Source organism: Stomoxys calcitrans, chromosome 4 (genome assembly GCF_963082655.1).
Source record: "Stomoxys calcitrans chromosome 4, idStoCalc2.1, whole genome shotgun sequence".
Lineage (NCBI taxonomy): Eukaryota > Metazoa > Arthropoda > Insecta > Diptera > Muscidae > Stomoxys > Stomoxys calcitrans.
Genome location: NC_081555.1, coordinates 57,590,557 through 57,609,670, shown reverse-complemented (window position 1 = coordinate 57,609,670; position 19,114 = coordinate 57,590,557). Strand labels below are relative to the sequence as shown.

At 37.9% G+C, this 19,114-nt stretch overlaps 1 protein-coding gene and 2 long non-coding RNA genes across 6 annotated transcripts in view; 2 read left to right on the top strand and 1 right to left on the bottom strand.

The window, feature by feature from the left end:
• LOC106093090 (protein trapped in endoderm-1) overlaps window positions 1–19,114 on the bottom strand; it is a 340,633-nt gene that overhangs the window by 329 nt on the left and 321,190 nt on the right. For all 3 annotated transcript variants that reach the window (XM_059367918.1, XM_059367919.1, XM_059367920.1), the window contains exons 4-6: window positions 13,710–13,810; window positions 13,546–13,648; window positions 13,035–13,489 (exon numbers count right to left, since the gene is read on the bottom strand). In XM_059367918.1, coding sequence (XP_059223901.1) covers window positions 13,035–13,489; window positions 13,546–13,648; window positions 13,710–13,810 — 659 coding nt within the window. The remainder of the gene's footprint in view (window positions 1–13,034; window positions 13,490–13,545; window positions 13,649–13,709; window positions 13,811–19,114) is intronic.
• Window positions 1–19,114, top strand: part of LOC106093094 (uncharacterized) — a 48,162-nt gene that overhangs the window by 12,034 nt on the left and 17,014 nt on the right. For both annotated transcript variants that reach the window (XR_001222293.2, XR_009398157.1), the window contains exon 3: window positions 362–461. This is a non-coding gene — a long non-coding RNA (uncharacterized LOC106093094). The remainder of the gene's footprint in view (window positions 1–361; window positions 462–19,114) is intronic.
• On the top strand, window positions 13,281–13,666 carry LOC131997262 (uncharacterized). Its single transcript, XR_009398158.1, has 2 exons — window positions 13,281–13,365; window positions 13,434–13,666. It is a non-coding gene; the product is annotated as an uncharacterized LOC131997262 (long non-coding RNA).

Sequence of the window (19,114 nt, the reverse complement as noted above, 5' to 3'; positions counted from 1 at the left end):
ACAAAAAAAAGATACTTATCCTTGTTACGGAGTAGTCGAATATCGACCCTTTTAAAAAACGGTATTATGGTTGTCTTACATAAATCGAATTCGACTGACGACTCATTGAGATTGGTTTTAAAAAGTCATCTGATTTTTAAGACGGTCAAGAATATATTTACTATAACGGCAGACGGTGCATTTTTTGGTTGTTTACTAATTTAAGACGTTTCCAGCGTCATTTTGTTAACTGCCTTTGTCATATATGGCACTGCTTGCTGATGACGAATTTTTTCCAATTTTACATTATATATTTGTCCGTTTCACTATTCCTACCAAACTTAACATTTAATTTTTTTCTTTTAACTTTGTTATTATGTAGGTCGGCCTGGAAGCAGCAATAGGAAGGTGGCCCTCCGCCGTTACCCCAAAAACACAAATTAAAAGTGGACCGATAGAAACAATATGGGTATCAAATGAAGGTATTGGAGAGTAGAATACGAATATGGTATAAAAAATTGGGTTCAAGTATCCAAGGGGTCATCCAACCCCAAAAAATCCCCAAACAAACTCATTGGACGTACATATCAAGATGGGACTCAAATGGAAGGTATTCGAGAGTAGACTAAGAATAGGACATAAAAAATGCCGTCCAAGTAATTGGAGGTCGCCCCATTCCCAAAAAGCCGCCCCAATGGGAATATTACTCGATCATAGCTAGATGAGACTCGAATGAAAGGTATTTGGGAGCAGAATATGACATTTAACTTTGTGTACAAGAATCTAGGTGGCGCTTTACCTCCAGATTATTTAACCAATTTAAACAATGGAGGATCAAATGATAGATATTTTTGAGTAGAGTGCGTTATTCAAATTTGTGCTTAAGTGACAGATGGGGTGTGGCGCATAACCCTCCTATAGACGCCCTCATCAAACCGCTGGATACACTGATCATGAAATATGGGGTTCAAATGAAAGGTATACGGTTGTGGACTACGTTCTGATATCATTTTTCTGCTCGGACCACCTCACCCCTAAACAGTTGATCAATCATAACGACCTAACAGGACACTGTGTGATGTAAATAATTTGGGGACACAAATAAATGTAGGCTGCCATTCCCTCAAGATTATGACATTCAGCGGGATAGGAAGAGTTGCAAACCTTAACGTTAAGGTTGCCACAATTTTTAGCTCATCGATAATGGGCCTTCTTTTCCTAGTTTTTACATGGTTTAATAGTCAGAACTATCGCCACCGCACCAAATATATAGGCCGGCAAATTAGTTCTTTACCACAGAAAATCATTTAATATGACAATTTGATTTGATTTAAAAAAAGACTAAATGATGACTATTTAATAAGTAGTCATTTATAGACAACTTCCATATGATGATCAATGTTATATGCGTTTATCCATTCCGAGCGAGTAGCACTAACATTTAAATTAGCGCTATCTACAGGCTGTTTAAAGTTGGGTTTAGTTGATCCAATTGACAACAGCCAGTAGATGGCGCTAATTTGGAGAAGCCAAAATGAACAGAGAGAGGGCAGAGTAGTCAAAATGTATCATACGGCAATTATCTTTGTTACGAAAACCTACCGGTTGTTTACGGTATTATTATTAAACTTTCCCACTCTAAGACACGCCTTAACAATAGGTGTTTTAGGTAGTTTAGGTGTCAATCTTTGCCACAGATAAAAATATATTTAAATACAATAAATTTCTTTAGAAAAAAACTTTGGAGAAAAATCTTATTAGTTAAAATGTAACCAAAAATTTTGGAGTGAGAATAAGAAACATATTTTTCGCGTGATGTAAATGAAGGAGCATCGAAGCGGGCCGGGCTCAGCTATATTATCTATATGTAAAGGGTGATTTTTTTGAGGTTAGGATTTTCATGCATTAGTATTTGACAGATCACGTGGGATTTCAGACATGGTGTCAAAGAGAAAGATGCTCAGTATGCTTTGACATTTCATCATGAATAGACTTACTAACGAGCAACGCTTGCAAATCATTGAATTTTATTTCCAAAATCAGTGTTCGGTTCGAAATGTGTTCATTCACCGTAACGTTGCGTCCAACAGCATCTTTGAAAAAATACGGTCCAATGATTCCACCAGCGTACAAACCACACCAAACAGTGCATTTTTCGGGATGCATGGGCAGTTCTTGAACGGCTTCTGGTTGCTCTTCACTCCAAATGCGGCAATTTTGCTTATTTACGTAGCCATTCAACCAGAAATGAGCCTCATCGCTGAACAAAATTTGTCAAAATTTGAACACATTTCGAACCGAACACTGATTTTGGTAATAAAATTCAATGATTTGCAAGCGTTGCTCGTTAGTAAGTCTATTCATGATGAAATGTCAAAGCATACTGAGCATCTTTCTCTTTGACACCATGTCTGAAATCCCACGTGATCTGTCAAATACTAATGCATGAAAATCCTAACCTCAAAAAAATCATCCTTTATAAAAATTAATTTGTGTTTGTTTGTGTGTTTCATATAGATTCAAAAGCGGCTGAACCAATTTTCTTGAAATTCTCAAAGATGATGCATTATGAACCCATAGTGAAAACAGGGTGCTTCATTTCTTGATCTTCCCCCTTAACCTAATTTTAAAAAACACGAGATCTCGGAGATTACCCAATTTAAACGACATTTTTTTTGCACACTTACAGTAACCTAAAACCAAAAATTTGGTATCAAAATCTGGGATGAGGTCTCCTAAGAGGGTCGCCCACCCCCAAAAGGATTTATAAACCAATCACTACAATATGGGTATCGATTTAAAGGTATATGAAAGTAGAAAACTAATATGATATCCAATTGTGCGCCTAATAGCTTGCTTGTCGATGTCGACGTCGAACGGTTGCTTTTCGTTCTTCTGGGATTCTTACCCTCATTTTCAGAAACGCCACATCTCGGAGATGGGTGGTGCGATTTAACCGAAATTTTGTGTGCTCTCATATAGTACCCTAAAAAAAAAAAAAATTTGGTATCCAAATTTCGGATGGGCTACCTAGGGGGGCCGCCCCACCCTAAAACCTACCAAACATATATTTACACCAATCACGACAATATGGGACTCAAATGAAAGGTATTTAGGATAAGAAAGGTATCTGATATCCAATTGTCGAATCAAGTGCTAGGGGGACCACCCCAACCCCCAAAACACCCCTAAATCGAACATATTTACCGACCATGGCAATATGGAACTCAAATAAAAGGTTTTTGCGAGTAGAATACGAATCTGGTTTCCAAATGTGGGACCACGTTTCTGGGGGTCCACCCCTTCCCCAAAACACCCCTAAACAGGACATATTTACTGACCATGGGAATATGGGCTTAAATAAAAGGTATTTGAGTGTAAAATTAGAATCTGATATCCAAATATGGGATCAAGTGTTTGGGGGGCCGCCTCTCCCCAAAAAAATTCCTCCAAAGGGAACAAATTTACGACCATAGCCATATGGGGCTCAAATGAAAGGTCTTTGGGAGTAAAGCACGAATCTGATATCAATATTTGGGAAAAGTGTCTATGGGGCCACCCCACCCCCACAACACCACCCAAATAGTAAGTATTTGCTGTCTTTTGCAATATGAGGCTCAAATAAGAGGTTTTTTAGAGTGGAACACGAATCCGATATATATTTTCAAGGCCACCTCACTGAGTGGCCGCCCATCCCCCAAAACACCCCCCAAGCCGGTCATGTTTGCCGACTATGGAAATATGGGGCTCAAATTTAAGGTATTTCGGAGTAGACCACGTATCTGATATCAACAACTAGGGGACGTCCCACCACCATAACAACCCCCAAATAGGACGTATTTGCTCACCAAGACAATTTGGGTCGTAAAGAGAGTGGAACTAAATATTCATAGTTTTTAGGGCTACTACCCCAAACCGGACATATTTGCTGACTTTTGCAATAAGGAATTTAAATGAGATTAGAAAAGGTATTTGATATCAAATTTTGAGGCCAATGGCAATATGGAGTTGAAATAAATGATATATAGATATATTAGAATAGAGCACGTTGCTGATATATTTTCCGGGCTTAGTGTTTGGGTGACCACCCTAATACCCAAAACACCCCTAAATCGGCCATATATACCGATCATGTCAATGTGGAGCTTAAATGAAAGGTATTGGGGGGTAGAGCTAGTATTGATACCCACTTTCGGGACCAATTTTCTGGGGGTCTACCCCTTTCCCAAAATACCCCACAAGCAGCAATTTTTTAGTGACCATCGCAAAATGGGGCTCAAATAAAGGTATTTGGAAGTAGAATACGAATTTGCTATCCAAATTTAGGACCATGTATTTAGGGCATCACCCCTTCCCCAAAACACCACGCAAAGGGTAAACATTTTACGATCATGCCAATATGTGGTATTTAAGATTAGAAAACGAATTTGAGAACCTATTTTTGGCCATGTGTTTGGGGGACGCCTCATCGTGTAAACTCCCCTAAACCAATGGCAATATGGGGTTTAAATAAATGGTTTTTGAAAGAAGAGCACGATGCTGATATTTTTTCAGGCCCAAGTCCCTGGTGGATCACCTCAACCCGAAAACACCCCAAAATCAGATATCATGAGAGTATGGGGCTGAAATAAAGTATTTTAAGAATGGAGTACACATTACATCCAAACTTAAATTCGTAGACCAATATAGATCATATGGGATTCGGACAAAGGCACCTATATTGTTAAACAATTAGTCAAGCGATATACTATTTTTCGCAGCATGGTATTTCACTAAAAGCTCTTTTATTGTTGAAAATAAATATTCCAAGGCAACTTTTGTTCCACATAAAGTAAAAGAAGGCGCAGCGGAGCGGGTCCGGGTCAACTAGTCTGTTTATACATCGAAACTCGTTCCTTTTTGCTCGTATTGCAGTTTAAGCAAACTCTTGAATTACACAAAAAATTCGTTTCGATATAGACAAACAGGCTATAAGTGTTTCGTGCGTCCCCCACCCAAAAAAAACCCTCAAATCTGACATATTTACCGACCATGACAATAAGGATCTTAAATGAAAGGTCTTTGGGAGTAGAGCACGAAATTGACTTTCACTTTTGGGACCAAATTTCTGGGGATCCACCACTCACCCAAACAATACTTTTACTAACCATTGCAATGTTAAACACACAACAATAAGACTATTTAAGTGTAGAAAAATCCAAAAGGAAATTTGGAATACATTTTCAACTGAAATTAGGCAGATATTTCCAAATTTACAGTACTCCTCTCCAACATAGTATTATCGGGCGCAGCAGAGCGCGCCGGGCTCAGCTAGTATATACATACATTCAAATAAAGATTTCATAAATTTTATGATACATGGAATTGGCTTTATAAAGGACAATGTACATTCCCTTTAGATTTACTTTCAGAAAAGGCTATTGAATCTTGCAAAAAAATTGTTCGGAGCAACCGATTAAAATATACAAAAAAATGTAGTAGAGTTGAATCAAATTATGATTTCAATATTTCAAAATTTTCTTCTGAAAATAAATCAGATAACTTCAGCGACTTTAGTTATGAATAAAATTTATATAACGTTTTAATGTAAGACATTATTTCAAAATTAAACTAGTAAAGAAAGGCAAAAGTCGGCCCCAGCCGACTATATAATACCTTACACCACCTAGTCTATGTACTACTTTTAATATATCGACCTTATTTTCAAATCTAGTCAGACTTTTTTGCATACCTAATGAAATATCGAATAGAACCTTGTAAAATTTTCTTACGATAGAACAAAAATGGTGGATTTCTACAGCCAAAAAAAGGCATATCATATAAAATATATATATGGGAGCAATATCTAAATCTTGAACATCATATATAATATCTCACACCTATCTGACCAAAATTGTGGCTTATACTGCCTATATGGGACCTATATCTAAATCAGGACCTATTTTAATGAAACTTTGCGCACATATGAAAATGTTAAATATATCTAAGATATCTAAATTTGAACCGATTTTGCACACGTATTAGGACGTCAAAAAAAGCAAATTTTATGTAACACTCACGTTATAGGTCATTTGACATCAATTAGTTGGCAAAGAAAGAAAAAAAGTTTGCAACTGCAATAACTTAACGTGTTTCTGATTTTTAGTTGTATCACCTTTTCTTATTATATCTCCAATAAAGTAGGAACACTTTAGGACTTATAAAGACATGATGGAAATTATAAGCATATACGACAATAGTTGGATGTAATTTTTATCGGACATCTTTTCCATCGAAAGCGCATTTTAATTAAGTTCGAAGAAAATATAAGCGTCATAATTTAAGCAGAATGTAAAAGGTTCTTCGTAAATATTGGTCAAAGTATTTTTTTATTTTACAATTGTAATTGCTTAATTTTTTCAGTTTGTTTGCATACAATTTTATAAAAAAAAAGTAATTTTAAATCAATAGACCGACACAAACAATAGCCTATTAAAATTATAAAACTAGTGTGAGAGCAAAAATGAGTGCAAAAAAGGACAATTTTATCAAAATATTGAAGCTGATTCGATGAAACTTTCACTACAGAACTAAAATATTGCCAAAGACAACCACACTTTGAAGGCTTTGAAAGATTAGGATCGCCCTATAAATAGTGTGTTGGCAATCAATACAAAATACAGCTTTGACTTTACGACCAAATCTCACCGCCGATGGGTTAGTTACTGCAATAGCGGCCACAATTTCTCAAAAAATTGTGGCCGTTGATTGATATATTAACACCCTGTACCACAGAGGTGGCGGTGTGTATAAAAAAATTATTTACCTGTTGCAATTTTGTCTATTTCCAATTTTTATTTGCCAACCAAAACGATCACTTAGATGTATAAAAACATAAGCAATACAACATATAAATCTACATTTCAGCGAAATCGGATAAAAAATGAGTCTTGTATTGATCAAAGAATGGAAGTATGGACACCGGTCTGAGGGCGCTATATCTTAATATGGCCCGATTGAATCTTCTTTAGCTTACTTAAAAAAATTTTTCGTTTTGTTTGTTTCTCTTTCAAAACGAGTTCAATGGTCGGAGATTTTCTTTGCAAATGGAAAAGGAAAGGCAGAGATCGCAACACACACCAACCACTATGGGACGCGTTTCGCCTTTGGTTAGAAAACTTTTCAACCATATTAGGTGTGACGGCTTCAAGGCCACCGTAGCGCAGAGGTTAGCATGTCCGCCTATGACGCTGAACGCCTGGGTTCCAATCCTGGCAAGACCATTAGAAAAAATTTTCAGCGGTGGTTTTTCCCCTCCTAATGCTGGCAACATTTGTGAGGTGCTGTGCCATGTAAACCTTCTCTCCAAAGAGGTGTCGCACTTCGGCACCCCGTTCGGACTCGGCTATAAAAAGAAGGCCCCTTATCATTGAGCTTAAATATGAATCGGACTGTACTCATTAATATGTGAAAAGTTTGCCCCTGTTCCTTAGTGGAATGCTAATGGGCAAAATTTGCAATTTTTGGCTTCAAGGCCGTACGTTGATATGTTTCATTTGTATTGTATCGGAAAAGGAAAGCCAGAGATCGCAACACATACCAACCACTATGGGACGCGCTTCGGGTTTCGTTAGAAGAAATTTCAATTCTACTTGAAAAAGAAAAGAAAAATGGCAGAGCCCGGCCGGGGTTCGAACCTGGGCACACGTAGCAGCAGTGTGAGTCGTTGCCGCTGTCTTGCGTTCGAAGCCATCAATACAACTTCAAACTCATGCACAGAATCATGTGCATACCATGGGAGTAGTGTAATATGTTGTAGACAAAAATCTACTATTACACGAAAGCAAATGCATTGGGAAAAGTACAGCTAATAGACAGGGTTTTCAAGCGTGACTAATGTGGTATTTCTATCATAGAGGCGTTTTCGCAATAAAATAAAATACAAATGCAACATACCAACGTACGGCCTTGAAGCTGCCAAAACTAATATGGTTGAAAAGTCTTCAAACCGTAAAACGGAACGTGTCACAAAGTGTTTGGCGTGTGTTGGGATCTCTGGCATTCCGTCTCAATTTGCAAAGAAAATCTCTTCATCGATTTGTAAAATTTAAAAAAAAAACTTGAAAAATTAAAAAAAAATTCTAAATTTCAGCGAAATCGGATGATAAATATGTATCTTATGGGTCTTAGACCCGAGATCGGAAGATCGATCTATATGGTAGCTATATCAAAATATTGTTCGATTTGAACCATATTAGTTTCGGGATTTCAGGGATCTAATAAAACTCTCTTTACCAAATTTCAGCAGAATAGGGTGAAAAATACGTCTTTTATGGGCCCAACCCAAAAGCAGGAAGGTCTATATGACAGCTATGTATATAGAAAAACTATCCGATTTGACCTTTATTTGGCATTGAAATCCTCAAAACAAGTCGTTGTTTCAAATTTGAAGGAAATTGGATAGAAAATGATAATTTTGTGGCCTCGGGAAGTAAAATTGGAATATGGGTCTATATGGGATCTATTCCAAAACGTAAACCAATATGGTCTATTTTATGTCCTAAGTTTTCTATAGTAATAAAAAATATCTGTGCCAAGTTTCGTTCACCTACGATAACTCCTTCTATTTTTGATCAACTTAACTATGAAGTTGGCTTCGTGGCTAACAGATACCCGCACTAGGGAATGGACACCAATACCAGACATGAACCAACTAAGGGGCGTGGCATGAAAAACTATTAAGGTTTGTGTAAGTAGCACGGAATTCCTAACTTGGATTTTCTTTATCGAGGTTACTTTTTAGTATTTAGAGCGAACAGCTAGCAGATTACTGTCTTAGGTGTATGTCTATAGTGGCATGGGGCGGATTAATATCCGCACCCTCTTTTCAACGTAACCTAATCTAATCTACTATGAACTCACAAAACTGAGTACCGTTTCCATGTCATTACCGACCACTTGCCGTTTAAATGGTTAAACTCCAATGACAGCCCCACAGTTTGCCTAGCCACAATTTTCAGAGGTATTAGATGTAGCATTAAATTCAGTGCATCAGATGGTGTCGTTCTCAGTGTGGTTGTGATTTTTTTTGAATCGGCATCAACCAGACCACAACACCATATACCTTACAGGTCTGACAACTGCAGTGTATACCCAGTGCAGGTGTATAGGACAAGAGTTGATTTTCTTGCCCTTTCCAAAATGTTGGACTTGAAGTTCAATTTCCTGTCGAGCAAAACACTCAGGTAATTTGCGCTTTCTGTAAATGGAACATTCTCACTTTCGACAGCCCACTTCGCTGTCGCACTTAGAACTTCATGAAGTATACCTCTTAAAGAGCTGGGAAACTTTCCCCTAACCGCATTAGCGACATTATCAGCAAACGCGACCACTTTTTCACCTTTTTCTTCCAGAGACAATAACATATTTTTAATGGCTATATTCCAAAGTGGAGGAGACAGTACACCTCCTTGAGGTGTTTCTCTACTGACCCATATTTTTAGATCTACAGATCCCAAACCTGCCGTAACACATCTTTTAGTAAGTAAGTTATTAATAACTTTCTAACGATAGATTTGAAGCCTAGAAACTCCAACTCCTTCATGATTGATGTCGGTTTTACATTATTGAAAGCACCTTCAATGTCAAGAAATGCTACCATTGTATATTCCTTGACAGCGAGGGAACCCTCTATGTAGTATACTAGATCGTGAAGGGCTGTTTCAGTGGACTTGCCTTTACTATATGCATGCTGCTGCCGAGACAAGTGATCTCCAGGGATCTTTGCTCTAAGATATGTTTCTATCAACCTCTCAAAGTCTTCGTCATAAACGATGACAGACTAGTAGGACGAAAATATTTCGCCTTCGTGTGGTAGGGTTTTCCTGCTTCCGGAATGAAAATAACCTTTGAGTCCCTCCATCCCTCAGGTATATATGTCATGCTGATACAAGCAGAGTATATGAGCTCAAGGCAAGGAGCCAGTCTATCAGACATAGCTTGTTATTCAACCGGTGATAGATCATCAGGGCCAGGCGACTTAAAGGAGTAGAAACTTTTGATCGCCAAAAGGATTTTCGACTCTAGACACAATTTTCCCAATAACCTCCGATGAATGCATACCAGTGATAACCTCTTCTGTCTCCACGTTGTCCGTTGGAGAATTTCCCGGGAAATGTGTATCAACGAGTAGTTCTAGTGTTTCCTCACTAGACATAGTCCATACATTCTCCGACTTCTGAATATATCCCACCGTAATAGGTCACGAGAATAGGATTTTCCTTAGCCTAGAGACCTCAGATGTATCCTCCACGGAGCTGCAGAATTCTACCCAGGATTTGTTCAGAGCCTTTCCCAGCTCGATCATGTATTTTTTTTTGCTCAGCCTTATAGACGTCCCAATAGTGCGGTGCCCATGTGGCTTTCACCCTGTTGAAGAGTTTTCTACAGTTCTACCAGCCGTTCTGGGGTCCACCATGGCGGTCGCTGTTTGCCCCTTGGCATGCTGACACAAGCGAGTCATTCAGGGTCTTGGTGATACGCTTGACCATTTTGTCTATATCCTCCTCAGTTTCAACTTCCTTTTCTGGTCTGGAAGGGATGGACGTGCAGAATGTTTGCCGAAATTTATCCCAATCAGGAAGAACTAAAAATAAGAAATACGAAGAGGTTTCTACGTTACTGCAGTTGCATTTTTTTTTTGTTTCTTTGCCCACACAGATGAAAATAATTTAAAAAGCAAAAAATTTTTTTATGAGGCAACTACAAAATTATTCAATTTTCCTGCAACAAATCAAATTAATATTTTAGCAACCCAACGTTCAAATTGGGTGTCCCCAATTATTCTTTTTTTTTTTGCAAAATTTAACAAAAATAAGCGATCCGACTCTGAGTTTATCTATAAGACTCGTTGCGCCCATAGAGGGCGCTATTTTTATCCGATGTGCTCAAATTTTGTAAAATTGTTCCTCTCATGTATTCGAACTGACTATTAAATTTGGTTCAATTCGGTCTGGGCATTGATATAGCTTCTATATAAATCGATCTCTTGATTTTTACTTTTCATTTTCGTTTGAAATATAGGTGATGGGAAATTAACGATATTTATTATTAAAAATATCGAATGTTGCGAATATCGATAGTTTGCCAGCTTAATCGAAGCCAACAGAATTAATAAATATTTACTAAAATATACGCTGCTGAATCTTGTGCCCTATATATATGTAATGAGACTTATTTATTTCAAAGTTGTCTACTACTCAATCTTGTGCTTAGCGACGGAAGAAGAAAAATATTTAGTCTACTCTGCACGAATACATGCTTTGTGTCTCCCAAAAGTCTGCTTTCCAGTATCCTTGAGAATTTTAAATCCCGGAATTTTTAGTCCATGGACCATTCCTCAACACACCCATGGTTCATGGATGACAATCACGTTAAATCCCCTGCCATCAGAAGGACCTTTAGTGCCGCCGAAGCGACCTTACTAATTAATTTCCGCCACTGTTACGTTAGCCTCGTCTTCTGAGTCCGCCAGGAGTTTAGCCTCACAAGGTTCGTTAGAACTTTTGGTGATGAGCTTCCCTACGCATGGAGATGCAGGGGAGAAAGCAGTGGAATCGCTCTTTTTCAGGACATTTGCGGTATGGCGGATTCCTCCTTAAATGCTTCATTAGTTGCTGCTGTCGAAGTACTTTTTAAGTTCCATCCTTCCCCGTGGGCGCACACTTTGAGCGCAATCCAACCGGATGACTCACCCACACAGGGCTTGTCGGGTCCCGTTTCGATGCCTTCCCTACCTCTTTCGATCATGGCAGGGGGATGCTCAGTCACCAGCAATCCGTTGAAAGATTGGGATTTAAGTACCTTAGTCTTCCAAGTATTGATTCAGGATCTGAGGGAATCCTTAGTATACAAGCGTGCGACATTAGTCGAGAAGATTTATCTTACTTCTTGACTAAATCTAGTGCCGTGACTGACCAGATCTCGCTAATCTTTTTTAAGCGCACAACGATACATTTCAATTGAGTGTCCCCGAAGGCAATCAGGTGACCACAGCCATTTGACTGACTACGGTGCAGTTTCCGAATCTAGCCGTGTAGTCTTTGAGTTATCCAGTGCAGCGAATCCCCGAGCCCAATTAAGGGAGTCTCTCTCCCTATCAGTGAGAGTCGTAGGATCATTCGCACCAAACCTCTCAATGAACCTGAAAGCGATGCGCCTATTTTTCCAACCTCTTAAAGAGCATGTTGGTTTGACGGGGCCTAGGCAAGTTATAGGCATGCGAAGATAGAATATGTTCGGTCTTGCGCTTAAGACTTGAGCCGGTTCGTCAAAAACCCCTGTCGACCAGTCGTCTGTCGGCTAGTGAAACCTGGAGCAGCCGCTCCACCAGCTAAGGAGCGACAACATGCTACGGCCTGATAACACCACCGCAGATGTTGGGTCATTGGAGTCCATTCTAAGCCTACTCCCGGGCTCTAGATCTGCCGATCCACAGAAAACAGACGCAGATCATCAACCAACTAATGAATAACACGAAATTTCTTCCGAAAATTACTACCTATTACGAGTTACAGAAAAAATCTGGCGAAGTGAGATAACAAAACGTCCGCTCCACTTAACGGTTAAAACAATCTTAAGCTGACCAAGGGTGTGCCTAAACCAACCACCAAGCACCTCATCGACCGCGCTTCCGAAACACACTGGGGAGCTGAACCCCAGCACCTAGGGGTCACTTGTTAAACGAATTCAGGATCTGAAGGAAAACTTGGATCCATGAGAAATTTTTGCACGACTGCTATGCCAAGTTTATAAATAAAATTGGTACAGATATGTCTATATACCTTTTCATAAATAGTATTTACGAAAGCGCAAACAGTATTTGGATATGATCAGATTCTACCCTTCAAATTTTAATTAATTATAATACTGAGAACAATGGTAAAAAAAATTTGCAAGAATAGATATTTGGCAGAAAAACTTTTTCGATCAAAAACTTAATTTTTTATAATACTTTTATGTGCCACTGTATATATGTATATATAAATATATATTGGGAGTAAGAGATTTTTTATTACCGATAATTTCTATTACTTGCTGCATACACTATTGGATTTATTACACTTGATGCCCATGCCATCACCGATGCCACAATATGTAGCCAAGGATGTGTAGTGTTACGTTCATCATCAACTACGTTCGCTAACATTAGGGGAAGGAAACATACCAAGAAGCAAATGAATATTGTCATCATCATTAAAGTAAGTCTGTTATCCTCTTGACCTTTTTTAACGGCATTTGTGTGATCTTTGACCGGTCCGGTGAATTCTCTGTGGCTTTTGATTAATTTTCTTTGCTGTATAACCTTTACATATATGCAAGTATAAGAAGTAATAATAACAAAACACGGTAAAAGAAATCCTGTTAAAAAGAGTGCCTTCTTAATTGATTTTCCATTTTTCTTTAAAATTGTACAGGAAAATGTCTTTTCATCTAGACCCATTTCTCCCCATATACCTAAAAGTGGAGGTAACTGAAATGGTGATTAAAATGAAATGTAATGTTTTTTTGAAAATTCGAAGTGCTTACCAACAACAAAAACGAGACTATCCAAACAAACGCCAGTTGGCATATTATCCACTTTCTTCTGTACAATTGAATATAGATGTTGTGACAAGCTATCAAAATATATCTATAGAAAAAATGCTTACATTACTATGTTATATTTACACACCTATGTTATATTTACGCACCTGTTAATTGTTATACAGACCATACTAAGGAGAGACACGGCTACGTTTCCGTAAAATATAACAGGAAAAATTTGGCAAAGATGATCTCCAAATGTCCACTTCTATATATGTGAAAAGAAATAGAGATATCTTATTTATTAGCATAAGTACCATTTGCAATATCTCTTTATAGACATAAGCTAAAAATATAATGGGAGGTTATAACATTAAATTCCCATAAATTTGTTTGCATACACAAAAAATACAGACCTAAATTTGACTGGTTAAATATGGTATTGACTTATTAAAACGTTTCAAACAAGGTGTTTATTGCTTTAACAATTTTTTACATAGAAATTCGATTTTTTTTTTTTGTATCACGGCAAGTGACATGGCTCAATCAAGAAGGTTAGGTCCCTCATGGCTCAATCAAGAAGGAAAGGCCCCCACGAACATTGAGGATGTCAAATGTGTCGATAGAAAATGTCATCAAATGACAGTGTCTATTCTTTTTTTGCTTTCATTCTTCGTTTCGATTTCTGAAAACAAAAAAATCTTAAACGTCTATTATAATGTTTGCAAACCTAGTTCGTGGATTTGATGATTTGCAGCATCATTGTTCTTTTGACGAAATGGTGGGAAAGGGGACTACAAAAACGACGACTGCGAATTTCGTAATTGCTGCCTTTCGAAAAATGGGTGGGGCCCAAAGATCTTGCCGGCTATTGCTTTGTCAATTTTTCAATGGACGATGAAATACACATGGATGTAATACATATACTAAGGGGAAAACCAAATCCCGATACAAATCCTATGGTTCCTTTCCGGCTGAGCAGTGTCATTAATTCCTATAAAATTCCTGGCAACGAAAGATAATTCAGCGTTTGGGTATGCAATCTTAGTTCCGAGGTTGATGAAATAACAAGCCGTTTTCGTCGAAGTAGACGTCAATAAAATTAGCAAAATGGATATATTGGCCTTGGTTCGAAACCTTTAAAAGTTTGTAATGCTATAACAAAGCTCAAAAGTGAAATAGGAATTAATAATAGTAACTACGGTTATGCTGGTTCCGGTTCAACAGGCACCGGTCCTTCAAGCGGTGCAGACTACATACAATATTACGATACCTAGCTCAACGTATTAGAAAGGTAACAATGCCTGGTAAAATTACTACGATATTTCTGGTACTAGTTCTGCGGTTCCTACAAATTCATACTGGCTTAAGTAAACTTTAGACTTATCTGTAGTTTGAATTCTTTATAAATTTATTTTTAACAAGCATTTAAATTTATATTTAAATTTAAATATGCCCTTGAAGTTAATTTGCAAATGCAAATTTTGTCCATGAACATTCCACTAAGGAATAGTGCCAAACTTCTCACATATCAATGAGTGCCGCCGATTCAAGTTTAAGCTCAATGATAAGGGGCCTCCTTGTTATAGGCGAGACCAAACGGCGCGCCGCAGTGCAACACCTCTTTGGAAAGAAGTTTTACATGGCATAGTACCTTACAAATGTTGCCAGCATTAGGAGGGGAAAACCACCGCTGAAAATTTTTTCTGATGGTCTCGCCAGGATTCGAACCCAGGCGTTCCGCGTCATAGTCAGATATGCCAACCTCTGCGCTACAGTTAGTTTACAGTTTGAAAATATCTTAGTATTTAACGAAAATACTGAATAATTAAGATTTAATAATCAATATCTGTTGGATGTACTTAGGACTTGTCAGTTATTATGCCCTAAGTTAACTCAATCCTATTTTGTCATTTAAACAGTAAGCACAAACCCCAAACTCTGAAATAAACTAAACTTCTAAAACTCGATCTTTGTTAATCTCTTATTTTTTGGTTTATTCATTGGCACCAAATCACCAACTTCTCAGAGACTACATAAAGGACAGGCACCTTAAGTGTTTCTACATTTGTTTCTGGAGCTCTGCATAACCTATCTTATACAGTCCCCCGTTTGCTCTTGGTGAATTCTGAAGTCTCTAATCCTTACTTTACTTTAATTGGCTATGACAGAATATTTGTTCCACTAGCCGAACGTAGAATAGCGTTCCAAGCGCCTCGATCTTCTGCGCTGATTCTAAAATCTCTGACCCCAAGTTTCGAGGTGTCTCCCACCACTTGATCTTTCCATGGGGCTATTGGTCTTCCCGGTTTGCGTGTACCACCGTGTTTGCCTTCAATAGACTTCTTTGCTGGAGCTTCTTCATCTATTCTGACAACATGACCTAGCCAACGTAGACGTTGTATTTTTATGCGTGTAACTATGCTTTCGTCGTCATACAGCTCGTGGTTCATACGTCGCCTATATTCTCCATTATAGCAAACGGGTCCATAGGGTCCATATATTTTACGAAGAATCTTTCTCTCAAATGCTTCAACCACTGCCTCATCTGCTTTCACAAGTACCCATGCTTCAGAACCATATAACAGCACAGGTAGTATCACTGTCTTGTATAGTGTAATCTACTTAGTCCAAAGTAGCATCTGTTTGCCAGTATTATTCTTCGCTTAATCTATAAACCGGTGTCATTCGTTTCGGTTACGGCGGTGCCGAGGTAGATAAAGTTACTGTCTCAAAGTTGTGGTTTCCAACTTACTTCATTTTCTTTATCTGCTAGGGTGTACAAGGCGTCTTGGGAGTTGAAACCATCCATTTTGTCTTATCTCCATTTACTGCCAGACCCATTTTCACTGACTCTCTTTCGATTCTTGCAAAGGCAGCAGTTACTACTTCGGGTGACCGACCTATGATGTCGATGTCGTCGGCATAGATGAGTAGCATGTGTTCTCTTGTGATTAGTGTGCCATATCTATTCACATCTGCATCTCGTCTTTAATCCTATCATCTCATTTTCAGCAGCTTTGGTCATCACCCTACATCACTCACTATCCCTTCGCTCTTAACATGGTCCATTCGAGGAGAGAGAGAGAGAGAGCTCATCTCAGCGTAATTCTCAAAGGAATAATAGACAAAGCAGGAGGTGAAAAAACGTTCAAAGTAGTTTGCCGATAACCCTTCATGCATTCGAAAGAACAATTAACATTGTGTCAAAAAAAGCAAAATTAATGTCACTTTGTTGGAAATAACTATAACTCGAGCATGAATTCGTAATTGCAATACCCTATTAAAACTGTGCGAAATTTGTGAAAAATACGTAAAAATTCAGCTGTGAGAATTTTAGGTTGTAAAAAGGTCTATAAATGTTAATATACATTTCTACAAATCACTGTAAAAGTCAAAAAATTTGATAGTCAAGCCTAATTTATGTTGCTAAGCTTGGAAGAGAAATTGAAAATCGGTAAATTACGATTCGGCATTGCAAACAAAAAATGTTATAACGCTGCTTAGTACATTGCACAATTGAAAAAAATCTACCTGGTGTCTAACCTAACCTAAAAAAATTGTTCTAAATCAAATGTGCAATTAAGCTTGCATTACATGTGATTACAAAAAACAAAAATTAAGACAACAAGTCACAGGAACAACATAATCCATATCACAAAACCATGTTTAAAGAGTTCGAAAACGAGAAACAGTGCTATAGCAATTTATTTTCAATTTCTTGTATCCACCAATTTCGTTTTCTGTTCACCATGTACCTTCATTTATTTGCAATCACTTTTATTCTCTTTTTTGTAATAAAACTACTGAAATAGATTACAAAGTTTCATTCCATCTCAGTATACAGCTGTTGCATTGGAGTAGATATCAAGGTAAATTCAATCTTACTTGTGTTATAATCTACACATATAGACTATCCATTATCACCAAGTAGAATTTTCTGTGAATATCAAGCTGCATCTCAACAGAGTTGGATGTTTGGCACAATCCGCGGTTGAACGCTCCCATGCTATGTAAATTATATTATAAACAGAAATTTTTTAGCAATATTTGACCGCTTCAAAAACAGTCAAACCGGGCCCGCTACGCTTTGTTTTCTTTAACTCTCTATTATCAGACTTTACTTTTGATTTTGGGTTGTGTTTTTTGTCCGTCCCCCTTCCGATACCGAAAATTATATAGCCTATGTTTGCTTCCAGACCAAACTACACAATATGCGAAAATCGGTTAGTCTATACGCAAAAAACAAACCAAGTCCCATATATCCGTGATTGGATAATGTGATTGTCAAATAAACCTATTTAAAGGGGTTTTGGGGCTGGGGCCCCCAGGTACTTGGACCCAACTTTTATTCGTACTCTACTCTTGAATACTTTTCATTTGAATCTCATATTGTCCCGATCGGTCCACTTTTATTTTTGGGTAGTACTTTTGGGGTAAGGGGGAGGGCCCACCCCCCTCCCGATATCAAAAAATTATATAGCCTACGTTTCCTTCCAGACCAACCTACACAATCTGTGAAAATTTCAAGGTAATCGGTTCAGCCGTTTTCGAGTCTATACGGAACAAACAAAAAAACCGACAAACAAAGGAACACAAATTGAATTTTATATATAAGACTAGCTGAACCCGGCCCGCTCTGCTGCGCCCGATTGTGCTATGTTGGAGAGAAGTACTCTAAATTTGAACATTTCTGCGTAATTGTAGTTGAAAATGTATTCCAATTTTCCTATGGATTTTTCTACACTCAAGTACCTCTTATTTAAACCCCACATTGCAATGGTCATTAAAAAAGTCCTTGGGATGTGGTGGAAACAAAAGTGAAAGTTAATTTCGTGCTCTATTCCCAAAGACCTTTCATTTAAGATCTATATTGCCATGGTCGGTAAATATGTCCGATTTGAGGGGTTTTATAGTGGTGGAGTTACCCACGAAACACTTTGTTCCGCAATTGGATATCAGATTCGTTTTCTACTCTCAAATACCTATGGGGGTGAGTGGCACTCCTAGGCATCCCACCCCAGAATTTGATACCAAATTGTTTGCTTTTAGATCCTTCCTATATTCCTTTATTTTATTTTTCTTTAAACAAAGAACCGATAGGTTGTCATAACAAAGATACATGCTGATGATTAATATTTATCACTCTGCCCTCTCTCTGTTCATGTTGGCATGTTTTTAATTGGATCAACTAAATCCAATTTGATCAAACAATTTCATTTGAAGGCTGCCAGATAACGCTTATTTAAATGTTAGTGCTACTCGCTTAGAGTGGATCATATGGTATGGTTGTTGTCTATGAATAGTCATTCATATTAATTTTGTCATTCCGTTCGCAACATATCGAAATATCCATTTTCGACCCTATAAAGTATATATATTCTTGATCAGCGTAAAAATCTAAGACGATCCAGAGATGTCCGTCCGTCTGTCTGTTGAAATCAGGCTACAATCTTTAAAAATAGAGATATTGAGCTGAAACTTTTTTTGTCCAGGTTAAGTTCGAAGATGGGCTATATCGGACTATATCGTGATACAGCCCCCATATAGACCGATTAACTTATTTATGGTT